Source organism: Chiroxiphia lanceolata, chromosome Z (assembly GCF_009829145.1).
Source record: "Chiroxiphia lanceolata isolate bChiLan1 chromosome Z, bChiLan1.pri, whole genome shotgun sequence".
In the NCBI taxonomy this organism is placed as follows: domain Eukaryota; kingdom Metazoa; phylum Chordata; class Aves; order Passeriformes; family Pipridae; genus Chiroxiphia; species Chiroxiphia lanceolata.
In genome coordinates, this window is record NC_045671.1 from 23,442,956 (window position 1) to 23,465,196 (window position 22,241).

Genomic DNA, 22,241 nt, shown 5'->3' on the forward strand with positions numbered 1-22,241 from the left:
CACAGCTCCTTGAACGTGTACTTACCAAAAATGAGGTGTTTTCTCATTCTGCTGAGGAATACAGAAATGAGAACAACAAAAAGAAGCCACATCATGGTACCTCATGGTAATGTTTTAAACCACAAGAGATAAAAGTAATCTTCCACATTTATTTTCCAATTTGTAAAGACAGATTGGGATTTATCTGATATTTAAATAGTCATTGATCTTTAGAAAAAAAAATCCTGTATAGTAGGATAGGGACTAAAGGAAAGGGAAAACTTAAAAATACATTCATACACAAAGACAAGAAACATGTCAACACCACTTTACCACTTTTGTATTTTATTGTGGAACTGAGTTTATTTCCTTTACATCAAATATCCTCAATGGAAGAGGGGATATTGCACACAAATATCATAAAAGCACTACATATTACTTTCACTGGAAACTAATTTTCTACATTAGATATGACTGGATAGAATAGAAGTGATGCAGGATTATAAGACATAATACCATACACAGCTGCAGACTGACACAAACACCATTCAGAACAAGAGAGAGGAGGTGTGTGAGGTGCTTCTCAGCCAGCAACAAGACTTTCTTTCCATAGTTTGGAAGATAATGGCTGCATGCAAATGCGTGAAAGCATATTTCAGACTTCATCTTTTACAGTTGTGATTACAGCCCAGTCTTGAAGAGGCAGCCCCTGCCACCTGGAGCTCCTAGCTAGTCTAGTAGAGAGAAGCCGCTTTCAAGATTTTTTTCTTTCTATATTTTACGCCATTGTTTTATTTAATTACTTAAATTTTTTTAGATTTTTTTTTTTTGTAAAGTCACAACAAACAGACTTTTTTCTTTTTTTTTTTTTAAATTTTAAATAGCAAACATTTTTAAACCAGGTGAATAATATAAGCATTCTAAGAAATGCTTACCCCTAGATGCTCTTAGTGTTTTTTCAATTACTAAGTGAAAAGATGAAAGCTTACAGTTTCTTTCAAGTGTAAACATTATATTTTTTCATCTTCTAGTAAATCCAGACCCACAAAATTACTATTTCTCTCAAAAACATCATTACTGAGCAAGAACCTCTGGTGACAGATGAACAAAGAGAAGCGTATGACAGAAATGTCCCAAATGCACAGTAAGCGCTCTTTGGAGCTTATTTGCTTATGGTGGGAGGGATTGAAAATTCAATTAACAAATTTATTAAATCTTAGTAAAAGAGTACCAGAACTCTCCTAAAATGCATAAGCTATCATAGACAATTAAAAAAACCCCAACATTCATATACACAGTTATCTCCATTCACCACAGTATGTAAAGTAAGTAAAAAAAAAATCAAAAGTGATTTCTATGAAAGATGGGGTGAAAATAGAGGTCAATGAAGTCAGGCCCACCACAGGACTTTGAAAAGGCATGCAAGAGAAGCCCTGTCCAAGTTCAGGAGTGGGAAGGGATCCCCAAAGTTAATTCTTCATTGAATTATATGAAGCAGAATATTAATAGCATAAAGATCATGACTGGGAATGCTGTTATGGGTAATACCATCATTGAAACAGAGTGTCCTTTACACTCAGATATTGAATCTTTACAATTAGAGTAATCAATAATAAACCATGCTCCTAGAAATCTATGCTGATCAACAGCACTCATCGTTAATGTACACAGTACATTTTGATGACTGTTACACTAAACTAGTTGTGTAGTACTAGGATTAGCACAGGTAGATTAGTTCGACAGGCAGGAAAGACATTAAGGGCAAGAGGAGCTAATGGAGGAGCTCATCGCTGTGTTGAACCTAGGTGCCATTGCCATTTGGAAGGGAATGGATGGAACAGGCATTACAATACCTCAAAATAGCCAGACCAGGATTTTAATATTCTTGTAGCAGCAAAAAAAAGCAAATGTACATGTTAAGGTAATCTGTAACTGTCTAATTATCGCTATTATTTCAGAAGTAAAACAAATGCTTCAGCCATCATAAACTTGCTCAGGGATATTTAAGGCTTGATTCCAATTTAATTTACAGTAGGACCAGATGACAGTAACTTCCCTGACAGTAATGAAATTGCTCCTAATTCACAGGAGTAAGTGGTGTGAGATTAGTCACAAGACCACTGATATACTTAAAACAAAAGCAGTGATACAAATCATTTCAGGTATTGTCAGAAAATCAGAAAATCTGTTCCCACCCACTCAAAAAGTCTGAATTCTGACCTATATAATAAAGTAGACAAATCAGAAAGAATTGTAGAAATAGTGTAACTTATTCTGCCAAACATTTTGCCTGTATCTTCGTAGACTATATATAAAAGCAGTTTTAAGTGAATGATATGAGCTCAGCAAACATGCATGTTTCCACAATACATTTCCATCTGCCTTTTGTGCCATAGTCATTCTGAGTTTAACTACTTAAAAGGTATAGCAATAAATAAAACAGCATTGCTAGAGAGACCTAAAAAAAGAGTAGACATTAAAAATAAATCAAAACCCCAACAACCGACAAACAGGAATTCACAGCATTAATGGGCCTCAGGGAGCCCATATTTAGAAGACCCTAAAGCAATATTAAAAAAAAAACTCATAAAATTAGGAGTGCAAACATACACCTATTAAACAAAAATATCCTAACACTGTAAACTGAAATAAAGTATAAGTAAAGAAATAAAATGAGGTCATAGTTCACAGCCACAATGGTGAATCATACAGACCAGCACATATGTCCATGCTGGAGGCCTTTACACCTTTTTCAAAATCAGATTTGCAGATCTTCTGCAATGCAACAACTTTTTTTTAATTGGGATAAAATTTCTGAGACTAAAAAATCCAAACTGTCTTAAATCACAGAGCAGTGGTGCTGTTCCTCTGCAAGCAGTCCAGAAAAGGAAGGGAGATATGAAGGAGGAAAGGAAAGGAAGAGTAAAATAAAAGTAAAGGAAAAAGCAGGGAAAGGAAGAGGAAAGGAAGAAAGAAAGGAAAGAAGAAGAGTAAAAGAAGAGGAAATGAGAGAAGGAAAGAGGAGGATAGGGAAAGAATAAAGGGAGGAAAGGAAAGAGGAAAGAGTAGGAAAGGAAAGAAGAAAGGAAAGAATAAAGGAAGGAGGAAAGAGGAAAAGAGAAAAGAGGAAAGGAAGGGAAAGAGGAAAGGAAGGGAAAGAGGAAAGGAAGGGAAAGAGGAAAGGGACTTATTTTAGCTTATTGCTTCTTCTATCTTTTTTCAAGATCTTGTGAGGGTTGAGAATGTAGGTTACATCCTTGTAAGTACTGGGCAATCAAATCCTCAAATCCCATTTTCTCTCATCATCAGTAGAGTAATCTTATAACCAGGGTGTCCTTCCACTCCCCTCCCACCCAAAAGGTACTGGCAGTTGACTGTTTTCAATAAATTGTACCTCAATATCCATTCTCACTAGAATCTTAAACAACATTATTCATTATCTTACAAAACTACTAAAAAAGTTGCCTTCGCCTGAAAAATTTTTCTTTGCATTTACCTGCAAATGAAAATGTTTGTTAAAAAATCATGTATTAAAAGTTCATGCAGCACTAAAAAAAAAGGTTTCTGTACATTTGTTCCCATGTTCACTCTTAAATTAAAGAAATAAAATAAGGTAAGACAAAGGAAGGTTGAATACTGTACAGGTTCGCAGGTAACCTTTTTCATCATTCTGAATGTTTCACTAAGTTTTGTAACTCTGATACTGGACACCACTTCAATCTTGCTTCCACAGTACGAAAGAAACTTTGAAAAAAAATGCTCATCTTGCCTTGTTGAGCTGTGCAAGTGCATCAATGAAGTGTTCACATATTTAACATATGTAATTCATAGCACCAAACCGTTTGACCCAGTCAGATAGGTTCCTAACACCACAATGCACATTCATACTTCTTTACTGGTGTAACTATGATCCTACACAGATGTTTTATAAATACGCTGTCTCAGCATTAAAAAATAAGTGCATCAAGTTTCTTTGTACATTCAAGTCACTTTCTAAGGCAAATTGTCTACTGTATGTATTCCCGACTGCTTTGGTATTTTGCTTCAGTTAATTGACAGTGGACATGGGTGTTCAAGCATGTGGACTGGTCAGTTCTGGCTAGAGTGAGTGGGCTTTCACTGGAAGCATGCCTTAGACCAAAATTCTGCATGTTGAAAAAAAAAAGGTTCTAGATTTCTGGATAGGGTGCAGACTACATGCATATTTGGCCTATGACTGTTATGGTATGTCAGTATGCAGAGTTCAAATTAAAGTGGAAAACTGCTGATGAGTGATTAGGCTGTACATCCCTTCCTAGCTACGTTCCATTTCTTTTTATTTTTGAGCTAACTTAATTCTTTAAAAAAAGGATCCCCATAGTGATAGCTCAGATTAATACAAATTTAAAACTTTCTTCTCATGTAAGAATATAAGCAGACTGCAGTAAGCGATACATCTATTGCCATGAGACTAATGCAGACCTAATTATTTACTACATTCTCCTCCTACCCCTCTCTCTCTTTGTGTTTCTTTAGAGGGCAAATGCCTCTACCTGGCAGAAGTCAGTTGGGGTTGCTAGTGCATGGTTTCCAAATGTTCAGCAGAGATGCAACTGGAACTGTATTTTCGCAGTAATTTGTACTCTACAATGGGAAGACTGTTATTTCCCTTAGCAATCAACAAAGACTGAAAAATATTAGTGATTTGCATCACTCTGACACAGTATAGCATTTGGCAGGTATATAGTTCAGCAGTTGAAATAGATGAGTTGAATTTTTAGAAAAGGTGTTTTCAAATTGAAGAATTTCTGGAAGTAAAGTTTAATCTTGTGATGCACGGTTTTGTTCTTACAATTCGATCTTGCATGCAGGAAAGATTCATCTTGCATAACAACGGTGCTGCTGCTTGCCAAAACCATGATGTTGAGGTCCTGCTGTTTCTCATGGGTCTCTTGGTACCATTCCCTCATCACTTCTGAGTCATGCGTTGGGATTAATGTCACCTGCAACACAAAACAGAAGTTCTGATGAATGGACAACAGAAACGGTTGATAAGCAAAATGTCTTTGTAAGAAGCCTGAGCCAACAAGTATGTTTCCCTTTTGGAAAGAGTGGGTCTTTGCACTGATACTCTTTAGATAATGGACAAATATTTTATTTCCTCATTTATCGTGATGGAAGGCATATGAAGTTTCCAAATGCATGTAATAACTGTATAAAGTGTGCAACATACGCTTTTCTTCCCTACTTACAAAACACAACGTTTCCAAACATGGATCATATCTATCACCAGTAAAAGATGAAACAGCAACTGGCCCTTAAGGCCAGCTCTCAACTGTTTTATTCACCAGGAACAAGTCTGAAGGGCCAGAAATATGGGAGCAGCTGAGTGTTGTTCAGTCCTGTGCTTCACTCATGCATCCTCTCTTATCATCAGTGAAACAAGGTGCCCAGCTTGGGGACTGCATTCCCTGGCAGCTGCCAGCCACTCCTCAGAGGTGCTCTAGCTTCTCAAAGCTGTTCCCCAGACAAGGTTAAATTTCCAGGCAGAGATATGAGTGAAGAGCCTACCTGCATGTTACTCTCCCACTGTGCCTTGCCCTCCAGCAGGGAGTCCAGAACAGCCCTGCTTGGCTCCTCGGCTGCAGAATCATTCCCGCTCACCACATAGTAGGATGACCGCACCCTCTTGAAAAACTCAACGTCAACATTCTTGCTATTGCTATGGTTGGGAATGTATACCAGATCCAAATACACTGGAGGTCCTGGAGGCACTGCTGAAGATTTTGTCACCTTAGTATTCCCAGGTCCTTTGGAAACAGAAGTATTTATCACTGGTTAAAAACATGCACTTATTAATTACTGTTATAACTACTGAGGTGAATGTGTCCAATTATGGCATTACCCTCATACCTACAATGGCACGTTCCACTTTTGTTGTACACCAATTGTGACTGTAAGAGGAGAAAAACCTGAATAACTGGAACTATATAATACAACAAAAAAATCACTACCACAAACAAAAACTCATCTGAACCTTACACAGTAAAATACTACTATTATCCAATAATTACTATGCAGGGCTGTGATTACTGAATTACCATTCAATAAATGGTGGTATTATTTTCCAGGTGAAGAAGTGCAGCTTTTTGAAAGTCTCACGCACACAGGATTATAAAAGGACTATAAAGGGTCTCACAGGGAGCCAGGCAGATTTGAAGCAGGCCTGAAATTTGAGGTAGACAGCAAGACATGGTAGCTATTGATATGCTCAGACTGCCTTACAGGTGCTTTAGAAAGCACCTGTAACGTGAGCAGAAAGAGGGTCAAGGAGGAACTTGGAAGGACAGAGACATTTGTAAAGCAATTCAGGGAACAGAGTCAAGTGCTTGTTTGCCTGCTGTATCCTAATTTGTACACTCAAATCAGCCACTTATCACAAAAAGTAGGAGGAAGCATGTCTTTGCTGTTGCACATAATATATACAGTACTTGTTCTAAGAAGAGCTTCAGCGAAAAGGAAGTACAACATTTAAACACACTGAAGATAATACACAAAAACCCCTGTCTTTTGCTACAAACTAGATCATGGTGTGAACTGAAAACTGGGATTCAACCAGTAATTTTATCCAGATGATCACTATTCACAGTCTATTAGCCTCCTCATGTTGATGAAGCTTGGTAAACAATTATCTGAGCAATACACTCAATTTAGGGTGACACAATGTAAGGCCAATGAAGTCCAGTTGTCTAGCATATCCTGCCATTCATTAAAGGGCAATACCTCAAATGATATGATAAGATTTCCTGAATTAGAGAGTTTTACCATTGGGGGTTTTTTACAAAATATTTTATCATCTCTGATGAAAAAAAATCTGTGATATTTCTTTTTGAATTGTGCATACCAACACTGAATAAGTTATTAGTTACACTTTACACTTAAACGTCATTACTAATAGAGCCCTGTCTTATTCTGGCATATAGCTGAGAAGTATGCCTTAAGGAAGAAGACTCAGGTGGAGCTAAAGTGATGGAGAAATGCACACCGTGAAAAACTATATTGCTGCTTTGAAATGTATCTACTAACAGAGATATGCAAACGATGGTGTAAGAAAGGAACAGTGCACTACTAAAAACAGGGAAGACAGTTGAATGCTGCTTTGTTTGTACAGAATCCCAGACCTGCTCCTTGTAAAAAAGCTTTTGACAGAACATCAGTCCTCACAGCAGCAAAATCAAAGTATGCTCCAACACTCCCTAACAAGGTCTGCCGGAAACAACAGATTAGCACAATGCCTCCTTCAGATATCTAAATCATATTTTATTGCTACTTAGAATATACAACAGTCGTTCAAAATGACATTAACTTTCTGTATGTTTAATCATCACCGATGGTGTAAGACTTTAATCCGATTATGTGACGTACATGCTTAGTTCACTGAAAATGCTTTCACTAATGTTATAATTTTTTTTAAATGCTTCTTTTAAAATCAATCCAGTAATGAGAGCATCCAAAGACTGATCATGACTTTGTCTCCCACACTATTGAACTGCATTAATTTATGTTAAAGAGAATTGTGCCTACCTATTTCCCGCAATGAATAAAAGAGATCACTTTGCTACTGATTTCACTTCACCTACAGCAGTGGTACTTTTAATACTATTAGGTGATTAACCATTTAGACAGATAGTATTAAATTCTTTCTATTTTATGTACTCTCTGGGTAAACTGACACATCAATTTTCTCAGATTACAACAGTAAAACTAGTGAATTCCATGCATTTAAACGTGGTCTTTACATGCTGGATTTACACTTAAAACCGGAACTTTTTTGAGGATTTGCTACAAACCACATTCTCAGCTGATAAAAAGCTAACTAACTTCACTGCCACAACTAAGAAATTGTAACACTAGGGAATTGCTATTTGTCTTTACCTGTGGTTGCAGTCTTTGCTGACTTGGATGTTGTTGTATTTGCTGCATTCTTGGTGTCCTTATCTTTCTCTTCCACTCGAGACTTTACCTCTGGATTAGACACATTTTTGGTTGCCTTCTCCACAGATTCCTTCTTTTTTGGAGAAGCTGTTCTGGAAATTTTGTCTAAAGATTCTTTTATAGCTGGCTTTGGTGAAGCCACTTGTTTTGATTACCATCACTTTTTTTAACAGGAGAAGATGACTTGGCCTTTGTACCCTGCTTTTTTGTCTTTTGTCTTTTCTTTGAGGTCTTCTTCAAAGGTTTACCTAAATTCTGATCAACTGGTAGAGCTTCTGGATCAACCATGGTAACATCAGGGTGCCGAGGGGAAGGGCTGCGATCCTGCATTGGGACAGGTGGTGGGTCAATGTGTTTGTACGTAATTGTCTTGTCCGTTGGAATGGTTTCTGACTCATCTTCTGAGTCAATGTTAGCATCTGCAGTGATGGAAGGACATTCCTCAGTCTCTGGTGGAACATCTGAATCAGTCTGAGATGGGGCAGACTCGCTCACAGATGTGGGAGGGGTTTCATCACACTGCCGCCCTTGCTGCTTTCCCCCAGCAGGCGGCTGAGCTCCCCCAGACTGAGTTAGAGGCTTCTCTTGATCTTGAGACTGTTCTTCATTTGCAAACCACTCAAGGGGGTTTGGGTTGATAAATGAGGGTGAAAGTTCAGTTTTCGGATGTTTATACTCGCAAGAGGACACAAGGCATAAGTCAACATCTTGACGGGATTCTGCTAATGATTTACTTGGAGTGAAATGTGCACTTGTGTCATAGGAATAGCTAGTAGCTTCGGGTGACCTGGTGGCTCTCCCAGTTGTCTCAAATGAGTAATCTGTGGCTTCAGGTGAACTGGAGGCCTTCCCAGTTGTCTCATAGGAGTAAGCCATGGCCTCTGATGACCTGGTGGTTCTCCCAATTGTCTCATAGCAGTAGCCAATGGCTTCTGGTGACTTAGAGGTTTTCCTTGTTGTCTCATAGGAGTAATCCATAGTATCAGGTGATCTGGTAGCTTTCCCAGTTATCTCATAGGAATAATCTGTGGTCTCAGGTGACTTGGTGGTTTTCCCAGCTGTCTCATAGGAATAATCTGGGGCCCCTGGTGACCTGGTAGTTTTCCCTGTTATCTGATAAGAATAATCTGTGACCTCAGATGACCTCATATTTTTTCCAATTATCTCATAGGAATAATCTGTACCCTCAGGTGACCTAGTAGTGTTCCTGGTTATCTCATAGGAATAATCTGTGGTTTCAGGTGACCTAGCAGTTTTTCTGGTTGTCTCATAGGAATAATCCATGGCTTGAGGTGATTTAGTAGATTTTCCAACTGCCTCATAGGAATAGCTAATATTCTCGGGTGACCTAGTAGTTTTCTCTCTGGCCTCATAGGAATAACTAAGTTCTTCGGGTGACCTTCTGCTTTTCTCTGAATCTTCTTTCTCTGGGCTGAGTAAAGGTTCTGGACTGCGCTTTGTTAGGGATTCCTGATAACCAAAGGCTTTGACAGAGGACACTTGCTGTGACAACAAATGTGTGTGACTAGTTGATACTGCTTCTTTGATTGCAGGAGGTGAATCTGGAAAAGTAGGAGAATACAGAGGAGAAGATTCCCTTGGAGTTAATGGAGATAGGTCAGATTTTGGTGACAGCTTTTCGCCTAGGCTCTGCACCTTTTCTGAGGTAAAAGAAGAATATAGTGACATATCTCTGTGTGGAACAGCACCTGAAAAACTTTCCTCTGGCAGTGGTGAAGCTACCTGGGAAGGTGTATGAGCTGATGAAGTTGAGGATGAAGCTTCAATTTGAGAAACTGAAATAATTTCTGAAATATCTTTCTCTTGAGAGTAAGACGACTGCTCCGTGGGTGAAATTTTCCGTGCAAAAGGAGGCTCCTGTATATCTGAAGGGCTATAATCTACTTCTGTTGGTCCATTTTCAGATATGGTGTATACTAGCACCTACAGCAGGATATTCTGGAGACTGCCTAGTAAAGTCCATTGCTAAAGACTGCTCAGGGGAGTCCTGACCATATGCTACTGACATAGCTGACTGCTCAGGAGATCTGTGATCATGCACCGGTGTTCTTGATTTTGCAGTTTTAGGTGAGAAATCTGGTGGAGAAATAGACATGGGCCTTGGGCACTCTTCTTTAGATGGAGACATTTCTGTTTCCTGAAAAGTTGTTGGTGTTTGTACAACTGACACTGAAAGGGAATCATCAACTTCAGTAGAGTGGGGAGAACCAACCTCAGCATGCAAAGAAGGAGATACATCATCAGTAGTTGGTTCTGGAAATGAACTAGTGGCAACAGATGCTGTAGAGACAGAAGCTACTCCTTCTATATGGGAATAGGTGTCTTCTGCAACAACCTCATCAACGGGAGTTGCAGACTTGTCAGAAACAGTGCCTTCAGAAATTGACATTTTGGTATCTTCTTTTAAAGAGCCAAACTGACTGCTATCTACTTGAGTTGGTGAGAGATCATCTGCTAACTTCCGCTCATGCAAGATCAGTGAAGACTGAGAGCTGCTGGGTTCTGTATCCTCCATTTTCCTTTCCAAGCTGAAGCTTTCCCTAATAACCATAAACTCCATGCTTTTTTCATCTTGTCTCTCCTGGAAAAGGCCCACAGAGCTGGCTTCTGAAGCTGGGCTCATCTGAACAGGGGATTTTTCTTTTTCAGGTTTCCCCTCAGAAGGACTTCCATAATTTCTGGTGGAAGACTTTAAATCAGCACTCAAAAATGTATCATAAGTGGTCTCTGAACCTATCAGTGGTGGACTCCGTAGAGGCGAGAGAACCTTTTCAATAGGAGATTCTGAGTCTGGCACAGGCTCATCCATAGGGCTTATTCTGCATTTTGTAGACTCATCTTTGACTTCACTGAACTCAAAGCTAACAGGTGCTTCTGTTGACTTTTCACTGGTTTCAGAGGGAAGCTGACTGGACTTTTCATCAGTGGGAGACTGATAATAAGGTGTGTGGCCAGCACTACCAGCAGCAGACTGTGAGGGAGATGCTACTTCTAATGTTTTATCTTCAGGGCTTGCACAGTGCTCCTCAGCAATTTCTTTGTGTACATCAGGCAATCTAGCAACAGGGACTGACTCAGAAGGGACCTTGATCTCGTTTGGAGTAAGTGAAAAGTTCACACTACGTTCACCCAGTGGTGTTTTGGCAACAGGTGATGGAGGGGACAAACTGGCAGCTGGACTCTTGGCTGAACTACGTTTTCCATCAACATCTTCTTGATAGGGTTCTTTGACGTCTAATTTGGCAGTGCCATGGATTTCACTTTCTTTTTGCTGGTATACATCTTGGAACGCAGATTTGCAGAATTTGTCTTCCTCTAATGAAGAAGGTGGTGAGATGGTGGAAGCTGAGGCATTATAATCCTTACCTTCTGTGGCCTCTGTTTTGGATCCTTCAGATAATCCATTAAAAGCATCTGGAAGTGGAGAAAGTTTAGGTCTGCCAAACCCTTGAGAAAACAGTGATGTCTCACACTTGGTAATGTTCACATACTCCTGAGAGGGTGACTCACTTTCCTCATTGTTAGTTTCATCACTCATGACATCTCGGGGTGTTGACATTTCATCCATTGGAGTTGGTTCACTGGATATTTCAATGGTAGACTGTGTGTAACCTGAAGTAGCAGTGAATTCCTCAGGTTGATCTTCTCTATTTTCTTCATCAGAAACAGTGGCTTCACTTTCTGAACCACCAGGTAGTGTCTCATCATGGATAGAAGAGGCTGGTTCAATTACTGGAGACTGAGACTCTGAGCGTTTAGTTGGTGTAATTATGAGTAAGCCATATTTATCTTCAGCTTCACCCGATTCTGCAGCTTTGTCTACCACAGCCATCACATAATCTTCTTCAGCTTCTATTTTTTCAGTTTCCTCTTCATCTCTGATGTCTTCTGCTTTGTCTTCCTCATCTTCTTCAGTCTCTTCAGTTTCTGCCTTTTCTATTGCTTCTTCCCTGTCTTCTTCAGCCCGTTCATCAGACACCTCGTAGTCTGCCTTTTCAATATACTTTTCATCTTTAATGTTAGCATCTACTTCAGTCATTATTTTTTCTGAGCCACCTGCAACTTTTCTTGCTTCTTGCATGTACAGTTTTGTGGCATCCAGATGGGTCTTTTCTTCTTCATTTTCATCTCGTTCTTCAGCTTCTTCTGTCTCTGCCTTTTCTTCATAATCTCCTGCTTCAGATGATTCTTCCAAGCCAGTTCCCTCATCTTCAAACTTTTCATTGTCATCAACGCTGTGCTTTCCCACAGGTTCCAATTCTTCAGGTGTCTGTTCACACTCACCCTCAGCCTCTGTGGTAGTTATGCCTTCATCAGAGGACTCTGCAGGTCCTTCATTATCCAATTTTTCTTTTTGTACTGTGCCATTGAGTTTCAGTTCATCCTTTATAAGTGCAACTTGAACTTTTGTTTCTTTTGTTGTTTCTACTTCTTCAGCTTTTAATTCCTCAAAATCCTTTGTTAAGTCCTCTGGTGAAGACATAAGGGATCTCTCTGCTTCAAGCTCCTTTTCACCAGCTGTAATTTCTGCAGCTGCTACAGTTGTGGCTCCAACTGCTGCAAGGGCAGCTTGTGTTCCACTGACTTTGAGGTCCTTCTTCACAGTTTTAACTTTTCCTTTCTCCTTTGGTTTTCCAGCAGGTATTACTTCTTTTTTAACAGGTTCGTCCTTCTTTTGTGGTTTAGGCTTTGCTGCTGGCTTTTTAGCTTCATTTGAAGAAGCAGCTGTCTTCTTTGTTTCTTTAGGAATCTTTTTTACATCCTTTTTGGCTTCTTTGTCTTCCTTCTTAATTTCCTTCTTCTCTTCTTTTTTAGCTTCTTTTTTAGCTTCTTTTTGTGAAGCTTCTTTCTTTATTTCCTTCTTAGTTTCCTTCTTCTCTTCCTTTTTCACCTCTTTTTTAACTTCTTTCTTGATGTCCTCTTTTTTTGGTTTCTCCTCTTTTTTGATGGGTGTTTTCTCCTCTCTTTTAGAAACCTCTTTCTTTAGTTTTTCTTTTTCCTCTTTCTTTTCTTCAGGTTTTGCTTTGCCTTCCTTTTTCACTGTCTTCTCCTTCGACACTTTTGGTTTTACATCTGTACTTTGTTTCTCAGGAGTTTCGGATTTTACTAATTGTTCTTCTTTACTTACTATGTCTTTTTCCACCACTACGGGTTTGGTCTCTACTTTTGCTTGTTTTTCTTTTTTAACTGGAACTTTTTCTTTGCTTTCCATCTTCTGAGGCTTTTCTGGTACCAGACTAGACTTCACAGGCTCTGGTGTTTCCTCTTTAGATTCCTTTCTCACAGGCTTATTTGGTGGTGTCTTTGCAGCAGGCTTGAGACTCTCCTTGCTGTCTGTTCGTTGTTTCAACTTCGCCTGTTTCACAGCTGGACTAGCAATGTTCCCAGTTAGGTCTTTCTGTGTAACCATTGGTTGTTTAAGGAAGTCTAAGTGTTTGAGTTTTTCTAGTCCTTCTAGAATATTATATTGGGTGCTGTTTCCAGGAAACAGAACTCGGATTATTTTTTCTGCAGGATTAGCTGGATGCCACACAATCAGGGATGAGACAGAGGTGAAATAGGACAATGGAATGTCTAGTTCTTGGCCATTCGGTAGCAGGAATTCAGCTTTATCTTTGTTAGTACCACTCCACTGCTGCATAAAGTATTGCATCTCTTTGCTACTTTTGACAGGATTAAGCACATACATCTCAAGCTTGCCAACTCCCATTTTCTGAAATAAAATTATGGGGTCAATGGTATTTCCTGTGTTTCTGAAAAGAGGTTCTGGTTTCATAGACAACTTGTTTAAATACTGGAGAGTAAAACAAGCTTCTTCTACACTCCTTTTGACTCTAAAATTAGGATCCAGGTTTTTCAGATTCTCAGGTACATTAAGAAATACAACTCCTAAATCAGGTGAGATCAGATTTTTCATCCAGTCACTGTTGGTAGTAGACCCTTGGGACTGTTCTTCTTCTAGTTCAGCTATCTTTCGCTGAAGCATGCTATTGATTCCTGGCAGATTGTCATCTCCAATGTGAGTGAGCAGAATGGAATCTACTCTGTCCAAGTGCCGGATAAGTTTCCAAAAGCAAGACTTTCTTTCAGATCCTCCATTGATAAGCATATTGAATCCATTCACTGCAAACAATGCAGAGTCCCCCCTTCCCCCTGGGAAAATATAACAGCAGGGTTTGGAGAGTTTCAAGAAACCACCTGAGGTTGGAGGTTCCAAAATGTCAAAAGGTGATGGCACTTCTACTGATTCTGACAGATACTCTGTGAATTCAGAGAGTCCTTCCATTTCGGGCAATATAGAAGCCGAGTTGAGTTTAATGTTAATAAAGTCTTGAAGGTTGTGTCTGTCAAGGTTGGAATTTTTCCAGTCCCCTTCCTCAGGGCAGAAAAGAGTTAGGCTGGCTTTGTTGGCAGGGTGTGTGGTGCTCAATAATTCACCAATCTAGGGTTATAAAACAAAAACACAAGAAGATGCACACAAATTCACTTTTTTAATTACAATAATGTCAGAACATAATATTTCCTGATCAGTTAGATAATACCTTTTTCATTTACTTCTGCAGTGGTGAGTACCCATCCCAGAAGCCAAAGTAACCTGTTACTACAATTAGTTCACTGCCGTATTTTTTAAAACACAAAGGAGGACTTTGTCCTGGTCACTATTGCCCAAAGAACAATAGCACCCCAGGTTTCCTAATTCCTTCCTCCATATAGAAGGATGGTACAAACTTTTATATTGAGAGGGTATGAGGATTATGAAGCTAAGGCAGCCTGCACTGCCACTACATCTCTACCATTGACTCATGAGTCTGCCTGATGCTCCAGTTCAACCAGAAGAGCCAGCAAAATATCTAAAGGACAAAGCAAAACCTCTTAACAGTCAGAAAGTAACTGCATCATGGAGGAGGCCAGCATCCTCCTAGGGACAGCTGCCATCCTTTGTCCTTTTCTCATGAGATATATTGCACCGCACCATCATTACTGCAGGCTGGCTCCTTAAAAGCCAGTACTGCTCCCAGATGTATCAAGACTGGCTGCAGAAGAGTTTTTCAGCACAGTGGCAATGATAGTGGAACTCAGGATCCTGTGTGGAGGAAGCAAAGAAGTAAGCAGGACTAGAATCCTGAACTTTGACCTCTTCCAAGACCTACTTAGAGGAATCCCACAGTTTAGGCCTCTAGAAGACCAAGAGAGCTAGTCAATATTCAAGCATCACTTCCTTCAAGCTCAAGACCAGTGTATGCCCATGAGCAAGAAATTAGGCAAAAGAGGCAAGAGACTGCCATGGATGAGCAAGGAGCTTCCAGCAAATCTCAAATGGAAGAAAGAAATTCATGGGATGTGGAAAAAGGGACAAGCCACGTGGGAGGACTAGAGGAACACTGTCAAAGTAAGACGGGATGTAACGAGGAAGGCCAAGGACCACTTGGAATTGAGTTTGGCAAGGGATATCAAGGACAACAAGAAGTGCTTCTACAAGTACATCAGCAGCAAAAGGAAGATTAGGGAAAATGTGGGGCCACTGCTGAATCAGATGAGTGTCCCGGTCATGAAAGACACAGAGAAGGTGGAACTAGTGAATGCCTTTTTTGCCTCAGTCTTTACTGCTGAGGCTGGCCCTCAGGAATTTCAGATCTTGGACGTAAGAGAAGAAGGCCATAAAAAGGAAGACCTTCCCTTAGTCGTAGAGGGTTGGTTTAGAGATCACCTAGACAGACTTAACACCCATAAATCCATGGGCTCTGATGGAATGCACCCATGGGTGCTGAGGGAGCTGGCAGACGTTGCTAAGCTATGCTCCATCATCTTTGAAAAATCATGGAGGACAGGAGAGGTGCCTGATGACTGGAGAAAAGCCAATGCTACTCTCATCTTTAAAAAGGGCAAGAAGAAAACTACCAGCCAGTCAGCCTCACTTCTGTCCCTGGAAAGGTGATGGAACAGATCATTGTGGAGGTCATCACCAATCAGGTAGAAGAAAAGAAGGTCATCAAGAGTCATTACCATGGATTCACCAAGAGGAAAATCATGCTTGACCAACCTGATAGCCCTCTGTGATGGTATGGAAGGATGGGTTGATGAGGGGAGAGCAGTGCAATGTTGTCTACCTCGACTTCAGCAAGGCTTTTCACACTGTCTCCCATAGGTAAGCTCAGGAGATGTGGTTTAGATGAATGGACAGTGAAGTGGGTCAAGAACTGGCTGAATGGCAGAGCTCAGAGGCTCAGGATCAGTGGAGCAGAATCCAGCTGGAGGCCTGTAGTCAGTGGCACTCCCCAGGAATCAATGCTGGGTCCAGTCTTATTCAACTTGCTTATCAATGACCTGGATAAAGTGATAGAATGTACTCTCGGCAAGACGATGATACGAATCTGGGGGGAGTGGCTGATACACCTGAAGGCTGTGCTGCCATTCAGTGAGACCTGGGTAGGCAACAAAGGCAAGTTTATTCCTGCACCTGGGCAGGAATAACCCCAAGTACCAGGACAGGCTGGGGCCAACTGCTGGAAAGCAGATCTGCAGAGAAGGACTTGGAAGTCTTGGGGGATGATAAATTGAGTATGAGGCAGCAGTGTGCCCCTGTGGCCAGAAGGGCTAACTGTTATCCTGGGTTGCATTGAGAAGAGCATGGCCAACAGGTCGAGGGAGGTAGTCTTCCCACTCTTCCAGGCCCTAGCGAGGCTACACCTGGAGTATTGTGTTCAATTCTGGTCTCCGCAGTTCATGAAAGACAAGGGGCTACCGGAGAGGGTCCAGTGGAGGGCCACAAAAATGGTCAGATGTCTGGAGCATCTCTCTTATGAGGAGAGACTGTGGGAGCTGGTCTTGTTTAGTCCAGAGAAGACTGAGAGGGGATCTCACTAATGCACATAAATGTTTCAAAGGCAGTGCCAAGAGGATGGTGCCAGACCCTTTTCAGTGGCACCCAGCAGTAGGATGAGGAGCAATGGCCATAATCCATAAGCTGAAACACAACAAGGTCCACCTCAATATAAGGAAGAACTTTCATGGAGGGTGGCAGAGGAATCTAACAGGCTGTCCAGGGAGGTCACATAGTCTACCTCTCCAGAGATACTAAAAACTCACAAGGTAGGTGACCCTGCCTTGGCAGGGGGGTTGGATTGGATGATCTCCAGAGGTCTCTTCCAACTCTAACTATTTTGTGATTCTGTGATTAAGAAATAAGTTATTACTTCAGAGGTGGAAACAGCTACAAGTTTTTGGGCCATTCACTCCAAGCAAGACATTGGAGATGCTGGAGTGTGTCCAGAGAAGGTCAACAAGGCTGGTGAAGGGTCAGGAGCAGAAGTCCTTTGAGAAGTGGCTGAGAGAGCACCAAACTTCTTTAAAGAAGTAATTCAGATGTAAAATGTCAGTGGAAAACATGCCAGCACATCATCATGGAGAATACCATAGCCTTCTTTGCAGAGGCTCAAATATCAGTTCAAGCTGTAAGAACAGTTTTCATCAGCTGAATAATTGGCAATTTTTGGACCACAAGCTGTATCAACAGCAGAAATGAATATATAACAGATTAAAGATGTTTGATTGCATTAGATCTCTGTGTGCATTGGGCCTCTCTGTGTGTAGGTCTCACTTCCTTTCTTTGTGTTACATAACTTATTTTCAGCATTTACCGAAAATAGGACTCAACAAAGATACAGTGGTTGTTTGTAGTTTGGTTTTTTTTTTTTAAAGTCCAACCAATAGATAAATAAAGCTGAAAATAAATATTTTCTACCTTCCTTTGTCATCCTTTGTTGAGTATCAAAACCATTTGACAGGAGTATAAATTAATCTCACCCATATATCAGACACGGCCCTAATCTGAAAGGGAGCAAGTGAAAAAAAACACGAAACAAAACCAAATAAATGGAGAAAAGCCTGAAAAGGCTGAAAGATAAGGACAATAAGGTAAGCACTGCTGTTGTCTACTGGAGAAATAAGAAAAGAGGGGTAGCACAGACCACAACTCTGAAATGGATTTAGGATCTCAATGAGATGTCTCTGATCAGGGTTGAAAACACATTATTAGGGAGAGTTAAATGTAGTAAAAAATCACTTCCTCTGAATGAATAAATCCAAGTCTGTTGCATACATAAGGAGATAACTTGAGTAAAGACTGTTTCTCATACAGAGCCAATTTTCTGCCTAGATAAAAAATCATATGGTAATACAGTGGATAATTAATATATTGCGCCAATGATATACTGCACCAAAGTCTGGGGTTAATCCTCTCCCATTTATATTAATAAATCCATATCTGGATTTATGCTCCATACTTCTAAATTCTGACTTTTGCTCCTAAAAGTTGGCATGCATAATGCAGACAGTGTTAAGCCACTGGTAGTCCAGGCCAATGAAAAGCTGAAGAAAGATTATTCTAGATATAGATCAAAACTGTTAGGAACAGCAAGTTCAGAAATGCCCCAGAAAAGGTCTCAATGGGTTTGCATTTCAGATGGTGACACGGGGGACATCAACAGTTCCACTCATTTGATAACATGGAGATGGAACTGCTCCTTCTCCTCTCCAAATTCAAAGTCAATCTGGGAGCAAATAAATATGTCTATGAACCTGATTGTCTTTGTGAACATTGAGAGACATCTGTTGAGGAATCCTTAAGTTTTAAAAGTGCTGGTGAAGACAAACAGCAAGTTGGCTGCTCAGAGAAAACACAATATTGTTTCCTACCCTGAACCACAAAGGTGCTGGTGTTGAAGAAGCAAGGGACTATGACATTTTCAATCTTTCAGCATGGGAGAAATTGAAAATCCTACTTTTAGATATTGCGTGAAGGGAGCTCTACATGTTAGAGATGGATTTCTGGTTAGACTTTATACGAGTATGTGCCAAAGGGTATTTACTTATTCGTAAACACATTCCTTGACCATAGCTCAGATTTGGCTCAGTGAAGTGGAAATGGGCAGAGGCCAGAAACACCAACTCTATGCAGTACTCATCAAACCTTACATGCTTATAGAATCATATAATTGTTTAGATTGCAAAAGACCCTTAAGATCATTGAGTCCAACTGTGAACCTTGCAGTGGCAAGCCCATTGGGATCAGGATTGCACATGAATTCTTTCATCTCACTGCCACTTAGAAAACCACTTACCACTTTTTTCTAGATCTTTTTTATGATCTTTTTTTTCCTCAGTTTTTAAAAAATGTCGCACACATGAACTGCAGTATGGCAAGCGTGATCTTTCTTTGGTTTTGTGAAAATGTGTAGAAACAGCAAGACCCAGAGGCTTCAGAAACAATAGGCTGGAAGCTGGTGCTTGCCAAGAGCCATGCCAGCTGGCTGGTGAGCACACTGCCAGCTGCAGGGACGAGCCAAATGAGGCTTAGTCATAGCCCATGGGAGTATGCCCTGCACACTCACTACTGTGGCAATCCCTCAGCAACTGTAACTGATAGCCAACCTCCCAACTCTGCTTCCCAACCAACAGTTTTGTTTCCTAATAGTAATGGTGGTATTTGGCCCTAGTTTTTCATTTATCACAGAATCACAGAATCAACCAGGTTGGAAAAGACCTCTGACTGAGATCATTGAGTTCCAACCTATGTAGTCATATAGTGATTTTGTGTCGCTAACTAGAGATGTAAGGAGCTTGGGTTTGTAATTTCAAAGAAAAGTAACTCTGAGAAGTGCTAGTGAGTATTAGGTCTCGTGCATATTTCAGAGAGCAGGAAACCAGTTCATTCCCTAACCTACAAACATATGTTGAACAAAGAGGCTCTGGGAATAGATCACATGGATACAATAAGGTCATGCAAACTTTGCTAAACTTTCAAATCTCAGTCCACTGACATGCAACTAATTAATATTGGAAACTAAATCCCTAGGGATTGAGCCATCCAGTTTATTTAAATATATACTTTACACAGCAGCCAAATTAAGTGTGACAGCTTGTTTACTATGGATTCCTGCCCTATGGGAGCTTTCAGACACAGTACATTAAGAAAGACAGCAAAATAACAAGTCACGAAACAAATGGCATTAAATACTGGTATAGCTCATGCTTATTTTTGTGGTATGTAAAAACCAAAGGTTTTACAGATTTACTGGCCAAATTTTAAACACTAATATAAAGAAGTTAAGCAGGTAGATGGTACCAAAAAATACAACTATTCCGACAGCCACCCTCTGTCTTATTAATGCCACCCATTACTTAGCTGCTCGAGTTCAATTTGACTGCTTTTTATCTGCACCTCAGATGAATAACCTGTATACTTTAAACACAGCACTCTCTCCTTCGATTATCAAAACTTCCTTGATTTCCTCTTGTAATTTAATTCCCCAAATCAAAATTTAATACTTTTGTTAAGCAATTTACATGAAATCTAAAATAAAATAAATAAATATTTTGAAGCCTATAATTAAGAGTAAAGACCAGCAGTACCATGGCTGCTTAAGCTAACTCTACCAGAGAGCCATTTTTAGTATGCTAGAAACCTCTGCCATCACACAACAACGTACGGAAGACGCTTTTCCAAACTAACCTCTTGATCTGTGAAGATCTCAATGAAGTTCTGGAAGGAGAAGGACCCTGACTGAAGAATAAGTTCTCCCGTGTTTTCAAAGCACTGTCCAGTGAGAACGAGGAGCTTGTGCCTCGCAGCATCTGTGATCATTAAGCGCACCTAGAGTGAAGGAAAGAAATACATCAATAATGGGATTTACTATGTGTTTCTGCATTCCACTGAGAGCATACAGTTTATTTCTCCTAATTTAAAACCGTTGTCTGGACCAGGACTGTCAAAACATTATCAAGTATAGTGCTGTTTACAAAAGACAATGAGAAAGGTGAAAAAGGGAAAAAAGGAAGGACTAGATGCAATTAAAAAGAAGGTCTGAAGAATAAACCAAACTAATGACATGGAAAAAAGAGCAAGGAGCAGAATAGAATACATTTTGATTGAAAAAATAATTTTTTCAATGAACAAACATATTAATAATATAACTATTGGTATACTTCAATAGTATTGTATCAGGACAAACTTGGTAAACTATTTAAAAGCAGATGCTTGTTACTTTACTTGACCCTACTACAGCTACTAATCATTCTTGTTTACTACCCCCAGAGGGAGATTTACTTGCATGCTGAGAGAAATCCATGTATTCAGTATACTTCTATTGGCTGAACTGAACTCAAGAACAGAACTAAATAAAACCTATGTAAAATTCTGTACTGTTGAATAAATATTTTGCAAATACTTCAAAAGTATTTACGGAAAACTGAAAAATCAATTCAGCCTATGGTCAGGTACGAATTTCAAGTCCTTTGTTAAGGAGGAATTAAACTAAATTAAATTCAAATAAATTATTAAATGAATAGTGATTCTAGAACAAGGCTATCCACATACTAAACTAAATGAGCAAATGAGCAAAGTCCATCTGGGACAAATCCACATGATGTTGCATCCAAGCTCCATCTCCATGGAGATGACACAATCACCTCATCTCTCCTTGCAAGACATTCTTTCATTTTTTTTTTATTGATTGTTAAGCAATCAGTTGTTCTAAAAAACTCCTGGTAATGCCTGGGAGGCTGAGCCAGGAAGGCTTAAACAGAATCTCTGCTGAACAACTCACATTTTCAGTATAAGTAGAAAAGAGACACTGGAGAGTTTACATCTAAAATAATATCCCAACTCTACCACGTTTTCATTGTTATTTTACTAAACATGTGACCCTGATGCCGAGCAGCAAAAAGTTCCTTTCCTTTAATTAAACGTAAGACTAATGCTGGTCTATCACTGATTGAACTAACTATAATACTGAGATATCCTTGATGGATTGAATAGATTGAGTGTATCTATTTCTATTTTAGACAAAAATATAGACAAGTGCAGCCATCTGTCTGATGTGCATTGCTCAAATTTTCTCTGTTTTAGCTGTATTAAAACAATATCAGAACTGGCTTCCTCTTCTATGTTTTCTGTTGTTGCTGGCAGCAGTACTCATCACTCTGCCAACTTTGGTGTAAACTCACCGGGTTTTGCAACAACAAAACTGTTTCCTGACTTGTGAATCACTGATACGTGACTGTCACATAATTCCCCTTCAACCTATTTTATTAACTGATGATAAAATACATTCTGCAGAGCTAGCAAAGTATGGGAAGAAAAAAAGTAAATAAATGCTTGCAGATTACAGAGCATAATGTATCATACACATGGAAGACCTTAAAGATACACATAAATTCTGTGTCTGGGTACAAGCAAGGCTTCCTGAAGGACTAGCAGAAATTTGTCT

The 22,241-nt window shown here is 39.8% G+C and overlaps 1 protein-coding gene across 1 annotated transcript in view; it reads right to left on the reverse strand.

Moving 5' to 3' along the window:
* Positions 1 to 297: 297 nt before the first annotated feature.
* Positions 298 to 22,241, reverse strand: part of MAP1B (microtubule associated protein 1B) — a 72,730-nt gene continuing 50,786 nt past the window's right edge. The window contains 7 exon segments of the mRNA XM_032674978.1: positions 298 to 4,835; positions 4,838 to 4,961; positions 5,530 to 5,768; positions 7,894 to 8,106; positions 8,109 to 9,880; positions 9,882 to 14,416; positions 20,486 to 20,626. Of these exon segments, the coding sequence (XP_032530869.1) occupies positions 4,807 to 4,835; positions 4,838 to 4,961; positions 5,530 to 5,768; positions 7,894 to 8,106; positions 8,109 to 9,880; positions 9,882 to 14,416; positions 20,486 to 20,626 (7,053 nt within the window). The 3' untranslated portion in view covers positions 298 to 4,806.